This window comes from Tyto alba, unplaced genomic scaffold, assembly GCF_018691265.1.
Source record: "Tyto alba isolate M040663 unplaced genomic scaffold, T.alba_DEE_v4.0 Super-Scaffold_38, whole genome shotgun sequence".
Classification (NCBI taxonomy): Eukaryota; Metazoa; Chordata; class Aves; order Strigiformes; family Tytonidae; genus Tyto; species Tyto alba.
Window position 1 is genome coordinate 3,990,041 of NW_024881313.1, and position 23,221 is coordinate 4,013,261.

The 23,221-nt window shown below is 41.6% G+C and overlaps 1 protein-coding gene across 2 annotated transcripts in view; it reads right to left on the reverse strand.

Annotated features, from left to right (window-relative positions):
* Window positions 1-23,221, reverse strand: part of CREB5 (cAMP responsive element binding protein 5) — a 264,530-nt gene that overhangs the window by 59,527 nt on the left and 181,782 nt on the right. For both annotated transcript variants that reach the window (XM_032991717.2, XM_032991718.2), the window contains 2 exons: window positions 15,541-15,667; window positions 13,281-13,391 (listed from right to left, as the gene is read on the reverse strand). In XM_032991717.2, coding sequence (XP_032847608.1) covers window positions 13,281-13,391; window positions 15,541-15,667 — 238 coding nt within the window. The remainder of the gene's footprint in view (window positions 1-13,280; window positions 13,392-15,540; window positions 15,668-23,221) is intronic.

A 23,221-nucleotide genomic window follows, 5' to 3' on the forward strand; every position in this document is an offset into this window, starting at 1 on the left:
CAGTGTGGAAATCAGTGGTCAGCATTGGGTGTTCTTCATCTCCTAAGAGTTGCTAATGCATGGAATTGCAAGCAAGGTCAAATACGTGAATTCAAAGGACACGGTTTCTATATGTTCTAGAGAGTGCTTTTACAGTTACTCTAACTGACAATGTGCCTTTTCATATTAATTTGAAGAAAACAACACACATACTACTACTAACTTAGAATCATCAAAAAGTACCAGGCTATTAATATATCACAGTGACATGTCTCAGTAAAGCTTTGGAGACAGAGAGAGATATCAGTGAAAGATAGTCAGGTTTTACGGTGGTGGTGTCCCTAGGCCAAATCCATCCTTCATGAAACTGTGCTGACACCATTAAAGACACCCCAAGGATGAATTAGACTCATTACATCTTACGTTACATAATGAGAACTGTATAGGGGAATTTCTTACAGTCTTACTGCTACAGCTTCCAGTGTCAAATAGGATTTGTACATCCCTAACTTAAGATGAAGTTTCCAAAGCATGTTAAGCCATACATCACCTAGACTATGTAAAACTGATTTATGAAACAGGCTTCCAAAATATACATGTTCTGGTCCTTGGGCTGGGCTGTTTCTCAGCATTGGTATCTGCTGTTAATTTGGGGTTAAAGTCCCACACTGGACAAGACTGCACTTCCCAGCTGGAAGAAGTGAGCCCTAAGAGGTTAGAACATAAAAGCTGCTGATACCTTGTGATCTCCAGAGAACAAAAAGCAAGTACAGTCCCCATTGCCAACAATAAAATGAGCTAGCCACACACCGAAAAACTCTTCCCAGCAAAGCTGTCTGAAGCTGTCTTCCTTTAGGTACCAGAGAAATAAAATGCAAGGTACAGGACTTGGTCCTTGCCACTGTGGGTTAAACCTGGGTAAGATGGGCTACATCCAACGAACCTGAATCAGGAGGTGAAGTAAGACTGACTGTACGGTTGCAAGCTCTGTGCTGCTTTCAAGCCTCCAGAATAGAGCTCAGCTTGACATTGAAAAGCTTTGTAGAGGTTGGTCATTCTCTCAAACTTGACACAGTCATAAATCCAAGGCACTGTGCAGCCAGGCACAGAGTTGTTTTTTTTTTTTTTCCAGGATGAGAACACATCTGAAACAACACGTTCAGACAGTATGGTATTATTTACTTACAGCTGAGCTTAGGAGATCGGGTAGCAGCCTCAGAAATTATCCCAATTATTTGAAATTGCAGTATAGTGTAAGAATTCTGTCAGGAGAGAGGAGTGCAAGAGGCAGAGTGGTGGGAAAAATTAAGATGGCTTTTTTTTTTTTATTAAAGCAAAATGAACCAAGGCAAGTATTCAAAAATAAGTTGCTAAAAACCATTTTATAAACTAGCTTTAAAATCTCTTAATAGCATTAGCTTACCTTCTGTTGTGTCTGAAGAAATATATACGAACCAATAATGTTCTCATGAGATTTCATTACTGAAAAGGCTCATTAGAAAAGGCATTAAAATACTAATTACCTCATAAACTATTTAGTTGTGTACCCACTGGGATAGTACTTATGAGTGCTCAAGCTCTTCATAGATCCAGCTAATCAATTAATGCTCATTACAACCAGAAAGCGTATGCCGACTGCAGCATGCAGGAGAAATAAATAAGTCAGAGGTTAGCAAAGAAAGTGACTTGGCTGTAATTGAGCCTTCCTTTGTAACACAACTGTTGTCTGCTACAGTTTAATTTTAATCAGCCTTTTTGGTACTTCTGGTAACGTGACTCTTCTCATCCCAATCTCAGCTATCGTTATTGCTGCTCCACGTACATAATTTATTATGGGAGATACATCAAATGCTATGTGGAGATTCAAGCACACAGGTATAGTGATCACTGATACCATGCTAACATTACCTCTTGGGTGTGTAAATGAAGAGGAGAGGGGCTTGGGGGTGTGTCTTGGGTGGCTCTCTCCTTCGGAGGAGAGGAGCTGCCACAGAGACACAGAAGCACTGCCGGCTTCCCTGCACGTGCTCCCACAGAAAGCAGAGCCCCACACCAGCACCTGCCTACCCTCCGCCAAGGCGCGGGAAGGGGCAGGAGACGTCTGCCGGTGAGAACTGGGCTCTCGCAGGGCTTCACAAACACCGTAGGGTGAAGGGTCCTGCTTTACACCCTGCGGAGACGGCAGATATGCTCCTTCACGTCAAGAGCACCAGGACCATGGACCCTCTCTCCTCACTGGACATGTCAGCCTAGTACTGACATTGGAAGCACCTGGAGCCTGGATGGAGCCTGCTGGGCTCCTCTCCTTGCCTTTTGCCGGGGGCCCTGCAGGGAGGCTCCTGGCACCATCCTTAGCCTGGCCTGGATATCGGTCCGTCGCACGTGAGGCTAACATCCCACTGAGAAACAAAGGATGAAGATCGACCTGCAGGCAGCCCGCAACTTCAGACTAGTGCCATTTTCCAACCACAGGTGCATCATGATTTCTCCTGTCCTGACACTTTAGAAAATGTTGCCCTCGGCATGATCCACAGCATCTCTGGTTAAAGACATCCAGGACTTAATCCTGGTTGTTTATCATCCCCCTCACACATACAACTCAAGAGAGCTTCGCTTCTGCTTGACACCTTGAAAATCTCTGCAGAAAGATCTTACATGCTCCAAGAGAAATGCATGTCCACGGTCTCTGTTGTTTTCACTGCCGAGGGGACAAACCAAAGATGGGAACTAGTAAAGTAAGGAACTTTAGAGCTACTTCATCCAGCTGGTCATTGCCCTGGTTGTGGTCAGGAGCCCGAGAGCTAGCCTAGCTCCTCCTCTAGGAGGAAAGCACAGGCGGGATGGGTACTACAAGTCACATCTATGTTATTTGGATTTCTGTGGGCAGTATTAAGCTAGCATCATATACGAGTTTTACTAAGTCTAGCGTAAATACATCTTGAATTTTAAGTGTAGTAGAAAGGAAAGTTTTACTTTCTAAACTCTTTTAAATGGGATCAAGCTACCTTGTTTTCTGAAATTAAGGATTTGGGTATCCTTGGACAATCCCAGCAACCACAAATTTCACCAAGGGCAATTCATTCCTATTTTAATTCTCAGCAGTGATGCATACCAGTTACATACCAGTTTTCACATAAACCCTAGATTACCTCTGGGAAGTCTTTATACAAGTAATTCAAACATTGCCTGGATCAAGTTTCCAATCAAACTAATCCACCACTAACATCATTTAGAAGACTGACAACTCTCTGCAAATTGATGTAGCAGAACAAATTTCCTATTCTTCATGCAAACGGTAGTCATTCAAAATGTTAGTAAGTGGTTTTTGGATAACACACATGGATTTTCAGTTATTTATTGTTCTTCAACTTTCTAAAGTATTTCAGGAAAAGCGGTTTCTTAACAAAAGATAAGGTAATGCACTAATAAATAGATGGACAAAGTTAGCCAAATAGGCGTAGATAAGATTATTCTTGCACAGTAAAAGTGCATAGAATGAAGGAGGAAAAAAAATCCATCAAAACCACTGAAAAGAAAAAGAATTACACACATGCACATGTGCAGAAACACACACACCTACAGACATCTGACCAACAAAGCCGGAGCTCTTCAGATCGTTAGCTGTTACTATCACCTACCACTGCCTCTTGTTTAAATGAAGTATTCAGAGAGTTCAGATTTTGTACACATCCAGATATTAATGTTTTGGCAGGATTTTTTTATTTTAAGAGTTAGAACAGTATCTGTTACAAACCCCCAAATACATAGTTTTCTCTCTGACACGCATTGCACACCACCATCAGCCTTCAAAGCTGCTGCACACATCCATCAGATGGAAAGCAGATCAGGACTTCACCCACCCTTATCCTGGGTATCTCCTGGCTCCTGTGTTGGTAGCCAAAACCAAGCTCACGCTTAACCTCATGCTAAAGAGCCTCTGTTAACAGTCAGGGAACACAGTCCATCCTCTTTACATATGTTTCTCCCGAGCCACTAGCAGCACATAAACCAGACTCTAGTCAAATCCAGTAATGATGCTAGGTATTTTGGGAAGAAAAAAAAAAAAAAAGGCAAAAAGTTGGCACAGTAAGGCAAATGTCATACTTCGGTGTATAGTGGTGTTCTGTCAGAAGCCAGACATATTAAAAATATTTACATAATTTAAAATAATTTGTACAGGTCTAGTAAAGTCTATTTTGGGCTTTGGGCTTTAATAAAAGTTTAAACATTTGCTAGATCCCATTGGACTTCATGTGTAACCTTGGCATTTGAGGGCAGTATTGAGGATATGCCATTACTAAACTTTTCATATTAGTATGAGTGTGAACTGAAATACCATAATAAAAATATAACAATATTTCTTGCGACTTGAAAACAGCCCTGGACTTTATATGTATTTCCAGATGGGAAACTAAAAATGTACTCTATGTTTGCACATGTATACTCAGAGGTGGCTTTCAGTGTAATTTAAACATTCCAGAATAATGTGGCCTAAATATAACAACATGAATCATCCATCAGTTTCAAAGAAATATCTGGCAATTTTTCATTATGTATCATTAGGGACAGGTACCAATACCTGTCACTGACTGATATAGGAGAGTCAAAAACTCCCGGTGATTGCTTGGTATGATGAATCAATTATAAAAATCTCCTGATATTATTTTGGGGCTTAAAGAAAATAATTTATCTTTAAATATTATTTAATGAACACCTATAGGAAGCAGAGTTGAAAAATGAAGTCAGAAAAAGTTCATATAAGATGCTGGAAGGGTTGGCAAAACACCAGTATGCAAAAAGAGGCAAATATGTACTGTGTTCTAAATAAAAGAATAACATTAAAACCAAAAGCCAAAACCAACAAAATGTTTACCTGGCAGTATCAAACTGTGGAAGGGCCAGAGCTTGCCTAAAGGAAAATTTTGAGATTCAGAAGTAAAAACTAGGCCCTCAGTTGATGCAAAAAACATGCAGTTCCTTTGAAGTCAATGAATTTATGCAGGTTTACAGCAGTTGAGGATTAGGGATAAATTTTAAAAGTAAACTTTGACTATACCAAAAATGTTGTCTCTGACTTTTTAAAGCTAGAGGAGAGTGAAATTCTGTTTTAAGCTGCTTATGGGGCTTGTTTTCTTTCAGAACAATTATTTTGGAAAATGAAATGGAGAGAAGAGGAGAGAGAAGAGAGAAGAAAGGAGAGAGGAGAGGAGCTGCAGTGAAAAGGTGGCTATTTTATTTTAAATAATTTCCAATAGACTGAAAAACAAAGCTACAGGAATCCGGGCTGCTGTTTTTCTATTTTACAAAAGCTTTCTTTTCTTTTACAACATCATTTTAAAAACAAGCTTTCATGAATGAAAATGTAATATAACAAAGGTAACAATCCTAAATTAAAGTAATTCCACGCTGATATTGTTACTAAATTAATAATTTGATATTATCTTAGAATAAGATTTTTAGAACATTTTTCAATATGGTAATGAGTTGGTTTCAGTGTGACTTTAATATTTAAAATAGGCGAAAAAATAGCACATCCATGACTAGAAGAGGGAGGTTTTGCATAAATTAAGTTCTATTCCTAAAAGACTGACAGCCTTTTAGGCAAATCTTTAAAGTTCATCTTTAGCTGGTCAAAGTCCATGTTCCCCCTGCCTCTGCAATACTAATGGGAAATTATTCCAGTTATATCAAGTACTTTGCTGTCTTCTTTGTAATATAAGTCACTTAAAACGGGGTAAACTATCTAAAGCAGAGTAACTTGGAAGTGCCCACATTCCCAGAGAAACTGGAATCAGTCCTCAGCACATGAGCAACAGGCTGTGAGCAAAGACTGGTCAGGTCCCCTGGGGGGTTCCATAAGGTGGGCTATGCAGTAATTGTAATATAAAGAGGATACAGAGTGCAGACAATACAACCAACTACACTACATCCCATGCAGTCTGACTACAGAGCACATTTGGGAAGACTATTCATAGCATTTTGTACACTAAAATCTCAGATAAACATTACTGGCCAGCAATTTGCTAGGAAAAACCACAAGTGGAGCAAAGTTTGCTGCGTAAGTGTTTCCAGGGTGGGAGACCCAGCCTGTCCCAGTTTTTAAATCACCTCCTTGATAATTCTCTGAACATAAATAAGAGAAGTTGCACTAATTAACATCTGGAAGATAGTATGTAGCCCCCCCCACCCCTGAAAAGTGTCACTGGCCATATCTGACAGAAGAAACAACAAACGCTGTGAGCACTTCCTCAGACTGAACACAGCCTTTAGCAGTATTTCAAGTATGCCTGTGATCTTAGAAGGAGTTCTACAGGGGTATTCGTTAGTCCTGGTTTGGATATGGTTGACATTATGTGAAAGTAAGTGCTCTCCTGAGATTTCAGTGAAAGCCACGATGCCAGGGAAGCTGATCTCACAAGGCTTCCATCATCTCAGATGACAGAAGTCTCAGAAGATCAGTTAATTTTTGTCATTCTGAGCCAGAAACTCATCAGTAAAGTTCAGGAAATTTCAGGGGCATTAAATCCAAACAAAAACTGTCATCTTTATTTGGATTTGAATCCTAAATTTGAGCCTGCACCCCCCCGTAATCTTGAGACGTTCAGAGTCTCCCCATTTTTCACTAGTCCTGAAAAAACACTGTATTTCAGCAATTATATTGATATTACCAATTTGAATAATTAATATTAACTTGAAAGAAATACATATACACAAATTCTACTCAGACAGAAGTTGTGTTCTCTGGAAGTGTCAGCCAGAAATTCTTCTGTGCTTGTTTCAGCTCTTCCACTGACAAACTGTGTGGCCTCTAGTGAGTCACTTCACTTTTCTCTCTCAGTTCAACGGTCTAAAATTATTTATCTCACAGGAATGCTATCATAATTAATAAACTGCTTCATTAGCTACTGTAGAGTTTTTAGAAAACGCGTTTTAAGCCTGTCCATAAAGAAGAGATTTATTGCCATGAGAATTTTGCTTCCAGCTTTTGTGTCCTCGGTGGTTAAAATATGGAGCTGGTAAAGTGTGTAACACCATCCCCTCTGCCCTACGGCCCATCGCTTGTCAGGAGATGCACACGTACGTTCCCAGCAAACACCAGGCTTAATGTGCAATGGCCTGAAGTGAAAAACAACTTCCATTATTCGTGGCTCTTGCAAAAATCTTGGAAAGTGAAAGCTGTACATATTCCAAGCAAAAGACTGCAATATATCTATGCGAAGCAGAACTTCCCTGTAACATAACCTTGTTTTTATTTTTATTTCCTTTTTCCCTGGCTTCACTACCATAAGGTCTTGGTTTTACTTGCATCAGCTCCCACGGACACACAGCTTTACATGAACAAAACCTTTTCTGGAAGGAATGATTCAGCACCAAACAAGTCACCCTTACTTATAGGGATGCATCTGATTTAAGTTTCAAAACTTTGCAACACACAAAAGCCAGCAGTTCATGTGTTGGGCTAGATGATAGCTACAGCAAGAAAATACTAGGATTGTATTTCAATTATTGCTATGGTTACAAAATCAGGGTGGACACTGGAGGGGAAAGGAGAAAGAGAAACAAATCTACAAAGACGGTAAATCCTCTGAGGAAAGAGAGTGGTGGAGAAACAGGGAAAGAGAAAGGGTGAGGGCTAGTGGGTGGGGGAGAGAGAGAGGTCATTTTAACACCCAGCTGAATCAAGGCAAACAAAATAATAAAAATCTAAGTTCTTCTAGGGAAATAGTGCTGATAAGATCACCACAGGATAAAGTGACACAAAGAAAGAAAAATGCAAGGAATTGTTACAACTTGTGTCTGCAACAAGCAACGCAATTTGTACGCACTTGGGAGAAGCGAGATCAAATATTCAACACTTATTCGCAGCAGCTATGAGTAACTGAACAGGCTCACTTCTCTGTTGCACTTATTGAGCCACTGACAGCTTAAGAAGAATTAGTTCCTACCCAGTCTAGTTCATAATCCAGCATTTAGGCATGACGGGTACAAGGTCCTGTTTCAGTAAACAAAACAGAATGCGATTAGCTTCACTCATCACGATAATACCTTAATCCACAGCAAGGCATACTGTCTGCAGGCAAGGCTACTGCCCGGGGAGGATTTTAAAGCATAGATCAGGAGCACACTGAAAGGTTGGCTTTGGGGACTTTAAAACATAAACACAAATGTAACAGGAGATACAATTTCAGAACAGTGAGTTTTGTCAACAGTTGCAGAAGCACCCTGTTTTTTAACTATTTAACAGTCCCTTCCTTGGAAATAGTTACTGATACAGGAAATTTTGTCACAACTCTTTTTTTTAAAAAAACTGGAAGGCTTCTCTTTGCAGGTATTTTTTTTCTTATGCTGCTTTCATTGCTTTATTGTAAAGGACAAGATGAGCAATTGCTGTTGAAAGCAACACTTTGTGACATTTTTCCTTCTGCTCAGTAGTCCAGAATCTGTGCGAAGAAAAGCCTTCTGGCCCTGAAGCAATGCAGGGTGCCCTCCTAAAGTGACCCCTTTCCCCGCCAGCTTGTTAGGAAAACACAGACTTCAAACCGTTTGTTATATTTAACAAAATATCTTCAGTCATGAGGTGTTAAGTAGCTAAACCTAGAGTTTCGGTGGCTCTGATCCTGTCTGGACTGCCTACACCAGTCTCCTGCCTGAAATCAGTGTGGAAAGCTCACGGACCTGGGCGCAGAGCTGGCACCGAGAGGAGTGTCCTTCCCAAGGCCACCAGTTGTCCCAGGATGCTGCTGCTGCTCGGACACTCTTGTGTCTGCATCCAACGGCTGAGCCGAGGACCAGACTGGGGCCGGTTACTCCACCAACTGGGCCGGTTACAAACCGGGGCCAAGGTTACTCCAGCCGTTTCTCCCTTTGCACCAGTTGGGCCATCAGGGTTGTCAGAGTTGTACCATCAGTTGTACCATCGGAGCTCACGGGCATGGAAACGCATGCGACTTGTAAAGCAAGAAGCAGCAGAAGACTCCATCCAAACACGGACCCCAACCTGCACCCAAGGGGGGGCACCTCTGGGGCCGAGGCTCTCCTGCCTGGCCGTCGGGACGTGTTGCTGGAGAAAGCGAGCAGTGCCTGACCGGCAGCCAGACGGAACGCACCCAGGTCCCGCAGCCAGTCCTGCCTTTCCGCTGGGATGGAGAGCTGAGCAGTGCTTGGACCAGGATTTTCACAGCCACCAGTCAGATCTGGACCCTTAACTCTCAGTAAGTGGAACAAAAATTAGTGCTGATGACAACTGCCTAACTGCAATTTCTTTCAGCTCTCTCCTCCTCCTCTGACAAAGCTGCCCAGCGTTCTTAGGTAAACTATGAGGTTCAGCTAATATGGATATTTTACCATTATAATTAGGAACATACTCATCACTAGTTTATTACTTTTCTCTTCTGGTTATGTTTTCACTCTCACATCTGATAGACGCTTTCAAATTCATTTTCTTATTATTACTGTTCAACCTAGTAATGTGTACAAGGCAAAAACAATAGCCCACAACCCTGCATACTTCTGATATGGAAATAATTTCTTCTCTTTTTTTAAAGAATCGTACAGATTCTGTCAGGAAAGCAGCTACAGCCAAGCCATACATATTACATTTTATTTAAATTTTATAAAACTACGTATCCAGCAAGGGGCAGACACAGAAGGTAAAAGAAAAAATTAACAGGTCAAATTGAAAACTGTATTTTTACGTTCAATTACTTTCATTGCCAGCCTGCTTTTTATACCTCATTTCAGAGCTCATAAATCTCTACAGGTGAAGATCAATGTCTTGCAAAATTCAGATTGAGAGGAATCATCTCCACTGAAAAGACCTGCTGTCATGCAGCCTTCCAGCGATTCAGTGCACACTATTTATCTTTCACTCCGGTAATCCACATGGTATTGCACTTCCGAGTTATAAAACCTCGAACACTCTGAAACTGCAGAATCAAACTGTATGCAAGCAGTATATTAAGGCAAAGGCACCGCCAACAATTCTGAGTTCATAATATTCTCAGCATACTGAGCCACATGTTAACATGCTACACATGCTATTCTGCATATTTTTACCATGTACACTTTGAGTTTTATGTTTCCTCCACTTTCCAACACAATATATTTTAATACAAAATCAATGTGTGTTTTTGGTGGGCAGCATAAAGGTTTTATCCACTCAGTTCTGAACCTAAGAAGAAAGCGGTATTGATTTAGATGTTCACTCATTCATTTACTAGGACAGTTTTAAAGCATTATGTGATAACCTAATTGAGAGGCACACTGTGAGGGAAACTGAGATTGTTGTGATAAATTAAATCAGTTCTGGGATATCATCTACAATACTTTAATATTTGAAGGAACATTCTCCTGAAAAAATTAAACCAAAACCCAAGCATCTTGGTGGCAGTGTGGCTTTCTATAAATGCCAGGTAACACAAGCTGATTAAAACATGTATAGATAAATAACTTGCTTATTACAGAAACATAACATTAATGCAACATACATGTGCCTGTATATGTCTGTAGATGTGTTTATATATCAGACAATGTATGCATTTATCAGACTGGCTTCCATTTTCTACTACAGACTTATGAACCAATCAAGGATGTGAATCTTTTGCCATCTATCTGCTTTCTCTAAAAAACCTGGTATTACACAGCATCCATACAGATATTATTTATTCATACTTACTTTACAGAAGCAAATTAAGCCACATACGCCACCAAATAGTGTTACAACTGCTGAATACCAAATCATGCTTGCATTGCTCAGGTACATACTTTTCACAAGGCCAGAAGGTTTTGGTCACACATCTAGAGGAGCCTACCATGCATTCTCTCATGCAGGAACAAAGAAAATGCTGAACCATTTGCCATGGATTTGAACGGCTGATGGATCAGGCCCAAAGGCCCCCAAACTTCTCCAGTCACTGCAGTCATTAGCTTCAAACAGCTTAGATGACTCTGCCTAGTGTACAACATAATTCTTCGCAGAGTGGGGCCAGCCAAAGAGAACATATGCAGTGATGGATGCACCAGCAGTAATAGCATTAGCAGAATCCAGGGAAATCTGAAATTCCTCCCTAATGCAGTATGCAATCCGGTAAGGTACTAAGCATTCTCGTTTTCGACTTTTTAAAAAAAGTCACCAGAGTATGCAAAGTCTCATGCATAGAGCATGAAGCAAAGTGAAATAGTTAATAATAAGAACAAACATGCCTATAATACAGATGATTCAGATTTAAAATTCATGAACTTACATGTAAGAAATAATTTTGCTCTGAATACTTCCTACATTTTTTCCACTTGGTGTACATGCAGGGTATTGTTAATAGATTTGTATTCTTCAAGAGGCTTTTTACATTACATGTGTGCTCAAATAGAAATGAAGATAAAACTAAAATACAGAATATGAAAAAAAAAACCCTGCACTTGAAAAGGAAAAAAGGTCCTGGAGCTCTGAATTATGCCTCTTACTCTTAAGAGTTAATGCATGTAGATTTTTTCCACCTCTGGAAGAGTGGCAGAAAGCCCCTGAGAAGCAAAGGCACTGCTTGTTCACTATACTGTGTTTTGGAACCAATAGCAAATTCTGTCTGAAAGAACCATGCCTTCATACATTAGGTTCAGGGACAAAACCTGCTTATCCAGATTAAAGAGTAATTTGTATTAATGTACATTTTCAGCTATTAAAGCACAGAATTCTCACCATACGCACCAATAATTTAACCTTTTTCTTAAGTAGCCTCATACTTCCAGTAAAAAAAAGGCAGGGGGTGTGGGGGGAGAGTAAACTACAGAACCTTTAGTCCCCAAAACAGATGCCAGTTTTAGATTTATTCAGCCAAGGAGTATTTAGCTTGGCTCAGCTATGCTTGTGTTGAAAAAACACTTGCCTATTCCAAAAAGTTTTTAACAAGCTCTGCTGCAGATGCTGTTGCCATTTGGCATGTCACCGTCGCTGTGTGGTACAGCAGAGAGAGAATCTTGACCACAGGTTTTCCTTGGCCAGGGGAGCCAGAGTTTTTGGCTATCGCTCTTCTTCTGGCCAACTGGCTGCATGTTTACGGAGTGTGGTTTTAGACGGGGTGTTAACAGAGGTTGGGTTAACAGCCTAACCCAGACCAACAGTGAGGCAAAGGCATGACCTATCCAAACTACGAAAACAGAGATAGAATAAGATCATATATGTTGTTGCTCTTAACCCAGAGTCTGTTGCATGCCCCGTACCTATAGACAAGAAGATATTTTTCTTTGCCTCAGGACAGATGACAACAACTTTAAAAGCTGTACCAGGCATGCAAAGTAGAAATATATAAAAACATGTGGTTGCTTAATCTTTGTCGGCTTGATTTCATTCTCTCACTTATGACAATTTTACCTTGGCAAAACGCCACTGAAAGAAGTTCAGTGAAGTTACTCCTGTTTTCCACTATGCTGAGATATCATGAGAGGATAAAAACCCGACAGAGTTAAACTGCAAACTTCTGTCCTCATATTTCCACTAGCCAGCAAATGGCAATTCTGAAACTGAAAAAGCCTAAGTGTTTCTCCATTGATGAACTTGGCTCCAGGGATGTTACTGCTGAACACCTCCATGGGAGTGCATATAAAGCTGGGGAAAACTTACAGATGCCCACTTAATAGTTTAGTTTACCTGCATTAATCCTGTACCAGTGCGAATGCTTGAAAAGGCTTGACCTTGTAAGACATACAACAACTTTTAAAAATGCTATGACATTTGACTCGTATAAATCAATTATTTCTGTCCAAATTCTGACTCTTTTTGACAATAACACCTTTGCTGTACTCAAGCAGAAGAAAATATCCCAGTTTTATATACATGGTTTGGTCTGCTTTTCTTACACTGCCATTAACCTGACACACCATGTGCCTATTTGGAAAAAACCAAAGACTATGTACACTCCCTCCACATCAGACACTTTTTACTTCACTCTTTATTAACTGACAATTTTACTTAAGCCAAGTTGCAGAGCACAGACACCATCAGAGAACCAGCCAGACCACTTGCTTAAATTCTACTAATCTGAACCAAAAATCCTGTTTAGTACAGTAGGGATCAGATAGCCCACCCTTCACTTCAGTCCCCTCTCACTGAGAGCTCAGCTAGGACTAGGAACATCTTGAAAGTTCATAGACACAAAGGCAATTTACTGCAATGTATTAAAAAAGAGTGTAACATATGACTAAGAATGAAGTAAGCAGTGTCTGGCTACATCCCCCACTGTCTGGGTAACCAGTATGCACTAGTAATATAAGGAAAGAAAATAATTTTTAAAAAAATTTTCTCTTTTTACCATTTTGGCTTCTGAATGCATTGGAGGGACTTGAGGTGAAGCACATGGATTATTGAGGTTCGGCCCCTGCATCCCCATAATGTTGGAGTTCATTGACATTTGTCGCTCCATCTTTTAAAAGAAAAAGAAAGAAAAAAAAAAGGTTTGAAAATGTCTGGAGACATTTGCAAGAATTTACAGTCGGTTTCTATTTAAATGGACTCAGCTTTATTTCTTCAAGTCATGACTGGAAAAATAACAATCTGTGTCGTGAATTGCACGTGTGTATGCACACAGGCATGTGTTTCATCAGAATCGGCCCTGAAAGCTCACAGCCAATTATAAAGAAAAGGGTTCTTTACTAAACAAATGTAGCAGCCACCCAGGTTTGCACTTTTTTGTAATGATTTTCTCCCTTTCAGTATAACAACACTCGGAGTTAAGTGGTTTTAAAAGCATCACTGTATAAAGTTGTGGCTTCCCCTGTCAGTACAGCCCAACTTAGCTTGTTAAAAACATAAATAAAAATCTGCAATCTTGACTTTATTGAAAACAAGTTGGCTCTTTTGCCTTCACTCGGACTGCTCAGCTGAGAAGAGTTTTCCATATGTCTTGTAAGGGAAGCTTTCATGTACTGCTGAGATAGCCAAAAGCAAAGCAGAACTCCTCCTGGCTATTCAGAGCCCCTTCCGCAAGCTAATCTCACTAGGCTGGGAAGGAGGGATACAATTTTCATACAAAACCTAATGGCAGTAAGGCCTGGATAAAGTAATTTCATGGGGAGCCTTCCCCAAAAAGAGTCAAGCCCTGTTATTCTGCTGGTCATTGGCAGAGGAGCTACATTGGGTTATGGTGCTGCTTTCAACCAGAGCTGAGCATCCCACCTTGCTTTGGGCCAGTCCCCTGAATCTTTGGCTCATACAAGAAACTTGTGTATCCCCCTGAGCTTTTCCAAGCAGGGGAGGTCTTTTTTGTGCCCAGTGGTGAGGTATTGACTCTCACCCTCCACAGTGTCAGCAAGAATTGGGGGCTGGGCCCGGAGGAGAGGACAATGCCTCAATTCCCCATGGTGGGCAGAAGCTGCCTCTGCCGGGGCCCCTCACCCTCTCCATGGGGCAGGAGCAGCTCCCACTGCCATCCCCTCTGCGGCCCTTTCAGGAGGGCTGTGGGGCAGGAGCTGCAGCCGGGGCAGCCTGAGCTGACAGGGTCTGTCTCGCCTCCATGCTCACGTCTCTGGGGCTCTCAGCCAGAGCCCACCTGCTTGTCTGCAAGCAGAGCTGCCCAAAGGGCTCCCCGGCAGCAACCCGAAGGCTCTGAGCTTACACTGAAGCAGGACGTTTGCACCATTCCTTAGGAATCATGCCAGAAAAGAACTTCCCACAGTGACATGTCTTGCATTTTTTTTTGTTGTTCAACTTCCTGGTCGATATGCTAGGACAGCCTTATTGACAAGTTACTAATTAATAACTTATTAATGACTGCTCAACTAGCAGCCAAACCTGAACCTTTGTAGCCCTGTGGAATGTCCCCCTCGCTCCAGCAAAGCCAGAACAAGTCGGGTGCTTTCCTCCCTCTCATGGTCGATCGCTCTCAGGTTGTCTTTCAAACTGAACATCGAGGAATGAAACAGAAACTTCTCCTTTCCCAATCCCCTCTTTCCTATGCCATCTTTACTCATCTTCACCCCTAATCTGCCTGAATGTCTTATATTGAAAGGGTTGTTAAAATCATTGAAGAATTTGAAGCTACAATTGCAAAGCAGCCCTTTTTTCTTCCAGAAGATGGGAAATATTCCCATCTCTGCAGAAATGAGTGGAAGATGAGCAGTGATCATAACCAAGTTCTAATTAAGTGCAAGTTACCAGGCTGGAAAAGTAAGTCACATTTCTTTCGTGTTAGCTGGTTATCTCTCCCACAAACAAGAGGATTACTTGGAGTTCACTGCCATAACTTATGTACACGGATTTTCCAGTTTAGTCTGACTTCAGAAAAATCTTTTTGTTCCAGACATACTGATCTCACCTACATGACCAAGTGTGAGAACCAGAAATTGTAGTCTCATGTAAACCGTTTCTAATCACTCTCACACTAATTAACATGCCATTAACTGTGCCAGAAATACTATTGTGTAAGATGAAGCAGTGAAAAAGGTCCAGCTTCCTTAACTCATTACACTTTGATTTTTTTAGAAAATCCAGCAGACTTTCACCTCTGCATAGGCTGAATTGAGCAAAAAACCAACCTTCCTCCCCCCCTCAAAAACCCAAGGCAAAAAACTTACAGGCATGAGTACAGCAGAAGATCCAGGCATGGTAGGGTTGGGCAGGGTGCCAGGCATAGAGGCAGGCATAGGCTGTCTTTGTCGGTTGTGTAGGTGCAGTAGTGAAGACAGAGAACCTGGGACAGGCCTAGGAGAAAAGGAAAGCAAGCTGTCATGGGCTATGGAGACCAGAACAAGCCTTATCGTGCCAGTCATTGCTGGGCACAGGCAACTCTAGACAAGCAGGCACAGATAAGCCAACCCAGCATTCGTCCTCGCCTGCAGAAATCAGCAGAACAAAAGTTTTCAAGAAACAGATGAATCACTTTCCCTCTACTATTTATCGGTTAAAGCACCAGTATAGTTCATCTGATAGAACATTAATGTAAACATAACAGCCAGTCTCAGTCCATGCACTTCTCCATCTTACAGTGGCCAGCAGATTTCTACAGACAAAGCAGGAAAATTTCCTGGCATGTTACATCAGTGCATTGTTGTAAATTTAGCCCTCAAGAACAAAAATATGTGGATGATTGTTTTGCAGATTATGACAGAAAATTAAACACTCTTAATTTTGAAATTTTGTCACCTGTAAATAAACTACTCTAAAATAAGTATTTCATCTCGCTCTTGATATTCTCTCCTGTGAAACTCTACCGAGCCTTTGTTCAAAAGCAAGGTTCTTGATTTTACCAGTTAGTACATCAACAGGGCAGAGAAAATAAAAAAAAAAAAAAAAGAAAGAAAGAAAGAAAAATAGCAAAATTACATTCATATTAAGTAGCTTGTAAAGACAAAAAGTATGGACTATAAAAAAGCTGAGTGAGTTATTTTGGCAAAAGGAGTTCAATATCTTCAGAAGGACTTTTTTCTAAGTACAGCACAGGGAAAGAGCGCATGTGAGAAAGTAGGCCCACTCACAAAGAAGAATCATAAAATTAATGGATTAAAGAAAGCTGGGACTACTCTTTGAAAATAGCCTTTAAGAATGTGGTCTTGAGAGGCAGTTGAATTGATCAGTTGAGTTTGTTTTGTTGTTTGGTTTTGGGGGTTTGTTTTTTCTTTTTTTTTTAGTTTTGAAGAAGGTATGAATTGCTTGAAGCTTAGGTAAATATAACTTCCTATCTTTTCAAAAAAGCATGAAAATAAGAAAGCTTTCACAGGCAGTGCCTCAAGAAACATTGCTAGCACAAGTTAGTACATTGCATTCTCACAGATCAAGATGCTCTGCAGTATAGTACGTGGTTTCCACTGTTTATTAGGCAGGAGAGATACCCCTAAAGGTATGAGAAGGACCAGAGAGAAGGGGACATAGTCCAGGAACTTGAAGAGCCTCTGCAGGGGGAACCATGGAAAGAGCCTAAAGACATTTGAAGCCTCTAAACATTGGGTTGATTTTCACCCTTCGCAGAAGCATCCTTTGCTTCAGTGACAAATCCACAGCTAGCCGTGAAAGCCTCAAAATCAGGCTGGGCTGGTCAGGGAAGCAGAGTCACAGTCTCAGAGCTGCGAGGGGGAAGACAGTTGCTTTTCCCACTCGGTCTGAACTGTGTCACGCCAAACGATGGGTCTTTACTTCCTACCGCTCCAATTGTAAGTGGTACTGGCAATCATGAATATATACACCCCCCCATCTAACTTCAGCTGGCACTTCCATTTACATAACAACAAGCAAAAAGGCCAAAGGCTGTGAGCAATGGGTTTCACAGACATCCTGTGTGGAGGACACCACATCCAGGCCCCCAAAGCAGAGGTGCCTGTCTCACGGTAACACCAGCTTCTTCTGACCTACAAGTCTCATCCTCTTCTGCCCAGAGCTCAAACTACCTAATCCCCTGTTCCCTAAAACTCCCCAGTATTTCCCATCCTTGGACTTGCAGTCCTTCAACCCTGCTCTCTTTAAGCCCGTTCCCCCAGCAACATTTCTGTCCCAACAAATGTCACCACAAAGCCCTTGCCCTGGCCACTCTCCTGTACCCAAATGCCCCTTCTCCTCCCACCCCTCTGCCCTCAGCTGCCCTCTCTTCAGCAGCTGCACATGACTGAACCCATCCTTTTGTCTTGGTTCTCCATGGAGAGAAAAAGCCTGTGTTTTGAAGGATGTTTTAAAAATCCTTCCAGACACATACAGTACTTATTCAGAAGGTGGAAAAAAACCCAAACAAAACAATAACAAATGTATCTCAGATACAGACAAGAAGGTCTTCCTATGCCTCCCTGGTTATCTTGCTGATGGAGGAATATGACGTACTTTACATCTTCATTCACCCCCCCCAAAGAAACTCAAGACAGTGTTTCTCAAATATGTGGTGTAACCCTGTGAAAAGGTGCAAGAAGCGCGATGAGGGAGCATGAATCAGCTTCTGGGACAGGAGACTCTGTGATCAGCTCTGCACAAGGCTAAGCCTGGGGAGCTGTGGATGTGGTGATAAGTGGAATGGATGGAGTGCAGGAAAAATGATCTCAGAAAATAGACTTCAAGCACACAGTCCCTGACCCATCCTACTCTCCACTTGAAACACAGCTGCTCCATGTACCAGTACTCATTCACACAAGAGGACTGATGAATCACTGGTACAGGGTCAAAATAGCACAAAAAGCAGATTCGGTGACCCTTTGAAAAGAAAAAAAGTAAGGAGATACCAGTCTGAATGCAAGGAGAACAACCTCAGGTTGGTTTCCAGAAGCTGTGGCGACCCACACAAGCTTCCTAGCAGACCATCCTCACCACAGCCACCACCCTGCAGCTCAAACAGGTCTCCTCTGTCTTGGACTTCGAAGTCCGTGTGACAGCCGCTGGGTGCAAGGGCTGAGACCCCCATGGTGGGGGGCCTGAGGAGCAGAACAGAGCGTGGTGCAGCCCCTGCCAGGGAGGCACCCTGGGTGTCCTCCCAGCCGACAAGCCCACGGGAACCACGCTGGCTAACAGGAACAGCGCATTCAGGAAAAATATCACTCGAGTTTTCAGCAGGACCAAAGTAAAACAAGTACCGTGACAGCAGGCCCACCCCCGCGCCTTTATTCATTCTGAGATTGTCCCACATATAGACCCTTTGTACAATTCACTAGTTTCATAATAAGCTTAGGTGTTAGGCTGTTTGACAGAAACTTACTTTGGCCTGACCTATGTAATTTGTGCAAGTGATTCTCAGGGGACCACACAGTTTGAGTTTTCCTTTTATGTTCCAGAGCCAAAAAAATTTCCAAAATTGCTTTAATGAGTTTGGGAATATGGGACTTGGGCAAAAGGGAATTATTGGTATTTATTAAAATGGCAAAGAAGCTTCCTTGCTGTCCCCAGTTTCACCTTTAATGCTGCTCACTTTGGGGGTCTGCATATGCGTTACACTTAGCTAGAGGAAAAAAAAATCCTCAGTACTTCAGGTATTTTTCCTTGCTACACTCCCACTAGCGTGTTCCAAAGTGTGTTTTTGCAAAGAGGTGCAGAGCAGTCAGAGGAACCTTGTGCTTTAAGGTTGACCCTCTTTTGTCAAAAAGTCTGCGCTGCTCCTGCACACCAGATTCCCATCGGGGGAAGCTGACATGGGCCAGTATTCATGGATACTTCTATTGCTTCCACATTGAATACAGGCCATCGATAAGCACGTGCTCTGCGCACTCACTCACACAGAGCTCAGGGGACATGTATGGCACAGAACCGTACAGGCTGAGATACTCAATTTCTCCAAGACATTTCTTCTCCTTCCAAGGACAACACAGTCCCTTTTGTTGTTGCTCTCTATCCTGCAGCAAAGAAAGTCAGTGAGAGTTTATAATTGTTATTTCTAATGTTGGACACGTTGACTCTGCTCCTCTCTTTCTAAATGCTGAGGAGGTGCTGCCTGCAGCCTGTTAGCCAATATTGCTGACTGACGGATTTTAATTCCTTGGCACCTGTGTTGCTAAATAAATAGGGTTGTTGGGCAAACAGCCCACAAATAAAGGACAGATAAGATAGAGAACTGGCAAGTGCTCGACCTCACCAAAAATCTGGCCATCGTGGTTTTTTTTCCCAAATTTAAGAATTTTCACTGTGTTCCAGCAGGAGTCTGCTGTTGGACATGATGGGGTCTCAGTCAGCATTTGTGCACTATCTCTTTGGGCGTACATGGCCTGGATGGATAGCATTACAGTGGCTTAGTAAAATACCACGTGTTGGCCAAGCTGCTGTAACTGACCACGTTGGCTCCCCTCCCTCTGCACGGTCGTGCTAACACCGTGAGTCATCCTTAGTAACATTTAAACAGATGGGCGGTACCCTGCTAAGCCGTGGTGACTCGATCATGTTCCATCATATGACTCTACCCAATGATTAAAGATAACTCCACTAATGTAATCAAATATCTATGATATATACTTTGCTATGTGCCTTCTTGATTAATACCAAATATTATGTCTGCTATGATGCAACATCTATCTGACCCAGTTTTCTAGATTGTCTGATGACTAAACACTACATTCATCTATTAAAAGCCTAGGCTTCCCTTAACCCGTAGACTTCAAGGGCGGTTTCTGCAGATGACAATTTGCTGCTGAGGTCTCATGAGATTGGGTTCATACTGACCTAGACCCTTCAGAGTTACATGCAGGAGGACTGATGCTAATCAAAGTACTGCTGCAGGATGTTTCTATTATGGTATAATACTCTGGGTCAGTGGGTCTTACCATGACCTCTCTCCTGCTCCTTACTCGCCTACACATAGCATTCATGTAAGGTCAGCAAGAATACCTACACCACAACCCGCTTTGTTCTACTTCAGTTAGCTCTGGTGTGGAAAAAGAAAAGCCGTTAAGTATACGGGGTTGCGCTGGAGAAAAGGAACTCACCTCTTGACTTTCTATGGCCTCCAGACCCAGCCAGCTCACACAGGAGCAGCCCGCAGGTGGTTGGTTGGGCTGTGGCAGTTGCCCATGTTGGGTCAGCACTGGATCAGGGATTTCTGCACCACGTCCAGTTACACAACACAGACTTGCCCAAACTGTCATCATTTTTATATATATGCATGTATATATGTGTATGTACATACATATATATATATTTATTACAACAGTGCCTAGAAACCTCAGTTTAAAAACTGTGGGTGAGGTCCTGCCCCAGAAAGCTTAAAGACCAAGGATAAAATGAAGGAGAGCAAGTGGAAGCAATAGGGAGACACAGGTGAATAAGGCAGCAGTGATACCATTATGATCAATGTAATGAGGAGCAATCACTATAGCTTTCTTCATTTGTGGCCCATTATTTGAGGTGCTCCCTCCCTGCAAAAAAGTCGGGCAGTTCTAGCTAGTTTCAATTTATTCATCTGTCACTCAGAGAAGGAAGAGTAAAAAAAACAAACACAAAAGAAAGCAACAACAAAGCATCAGACAAGTACTTGGAATACCTCACACAGTAGTTGTAGGGACCTCACCTGACCTGCCATATCCATGTTTAACGACGTTTTAATCACAGCATCACCAAAGAGCCAAGCTTTCCAAGAAGTAGGAGGTTTGTGTCACCAGGTTTTTCAGACAGCCAAAGTATTTTCAGAGGAAAAGAAAACTGGCACCTAAAATTAATGGCTCCCTGCCAACCTAGTAAAGATCCTTGTTTGTATTTCTCAGACAATTCAGACATCTGCATGATGTGGGTAGATTATTATTATCAGTAGCAGACATTTATACTGTGGTGGTGCCCAAAGGTCCCAGTCGGGACCGGGACCCCATTGAGCCTGGCACTGTACAAACACAGATAAGAGACAATTCTTGCACAGTGTGTTTACAATGTAGAGACACAAAACAGATGAAAAGTAGAAGAGGGAGACAGAACACAGAAGCAAATAAATATGCTAAAGAGTTGGAGACAGTTTAGTGGCACTCCTCTGGTTGTTTTTTTGTTTCTTTCTATGTTTTTTACTTAACTCTTATACTCAGAAATGACAGGACCAGGGAAGTTTGCAAGAGGAAGGGAGTAATTAAGATTGAGACATAGGAAGGGCTATACTCTAGAGAGGGAAAATTGTGGCTTATAACTTAGAGGATTTGGGGAGCATCCAGACGAAGCTATGCTTTCTGTAGAGATTTTTAAACAGAGTGTGCATATATTTTCGATATATGTGTTACATTAAGGTATTTTACCACTGTTGGACAAAAACAGATTTCAGCCTGGGAAAGAGAAACTAGCTGATGGTAAAGACACTGGCAAAGTGAAAGTGATGCTTGACACTGTAATGAGAAACTGGAGGACTGAGATAAGATAAGGCTAAGCTGCGAAAAGTCTTAAAGACAAGAAGCTTGATTCAGAAGTGAAGGGAAAGCCCATGTAAGTGTTTGAGAAGACCTGGCACAATTAAGATAACAAGCTATACATTGGCACAGAGGTAGAAGGGATTCAGCAACAAGTATCATAAAAGGAACAAGATGCAGCATACAGATATGAAATGATAGGACAAAGTCAAAATCAAGCAAAGAGATGTTACTTCTCAATTCACATATCCCTCGTCACGGGAGAAGCTGTTCACTGAGAACAAAGCAACTCCATCAGAAACGCGTTTTTGCTCACTGGATCTAATTCACAGGGACAGAACACCTAGCTGAAGGGAAAGAATAAGGAAAAAAAGATAATAAAGGACAGGGAATGGATATATATGCAGTAAAATACTATGTGGAAAATGCCTCCAAAATCTGTTAAGAATTCTGTACTTTTCACCCAAGCTTGTAGGAGAAAAGCCCCACAAATCAGCAGACCCACTGCTGTGATGTATTTAGAGGGGCAAACTCTATTTAAAGATTTAGTCAATGATAAATCTTCCCTTTAGAAACTCCAATTGTGCTAATGCCACCTATATTTCCTGAACACATGTTTAAGGAACCTCTGCAAATTCAACATAAGTACAAGGACCAGCAGGTCCTTGGAAGCCTCACAGAACCCATTAGCATTTGCCTTTTGGCTCTTACATGTCTTAGAAACTGCTGGTTTCAATCTTCCCTTCCCTCTAAATATTTCACTGGGTCTTATTGCCTGACCCATTACAAGAAAAATAAGAAAAGCTAGAATGGTTTCTAAGACTATAACCTCCTCGGAGAAGTTTATGTTCTGCATAGTGTTATGCACACAGCTGGAACTCACAAATGATACGTGGAGGATAATGGCATAGTTAAAGCAAAACAAGGAAACACTGCAAAAGGTAGGTTCAAGGTATTATAAAGAACCAGCTCATATAAAAACACATTATTGTAATGAAATAAAAAAAGTGGGATAAAAACAAAAGAACTGCAGCATAAACATGATTTGATCATAAAAGCAAGGAATGATGTCAAACTGATTCCACTGTCATCATGGTCTCCCAGCTCAGGGAGGACCAAGCTTAATTCTTCAAGAAAACAAATGATTTTGCATCACCACAAATAAAGGTGTATCAGTTTTCATTGAAGAAAAAGGGTAGCAATTATATACAAACGTATCAAATGGCAGCTGACTTAAAACCAGGAATAATAACAGCAATAAAGTTTACACAAACACTTTCTAATATGTGCATTCTTTTTAAGGGTCGGGCTTAAGACTCCACCCTGGCAAGCAAATTCAAGAAAATTTGAAAATTTAAGCCTCATTGAGGAAAAATGTCACCAGGTTAAACAGCCTGAAAGAAACCTAACCCCATCATCCAGACAAAAGTGACAACTGAACACCAAGTAACTCTTCTGCCAGGTTTGTGCAAGCCAAAGG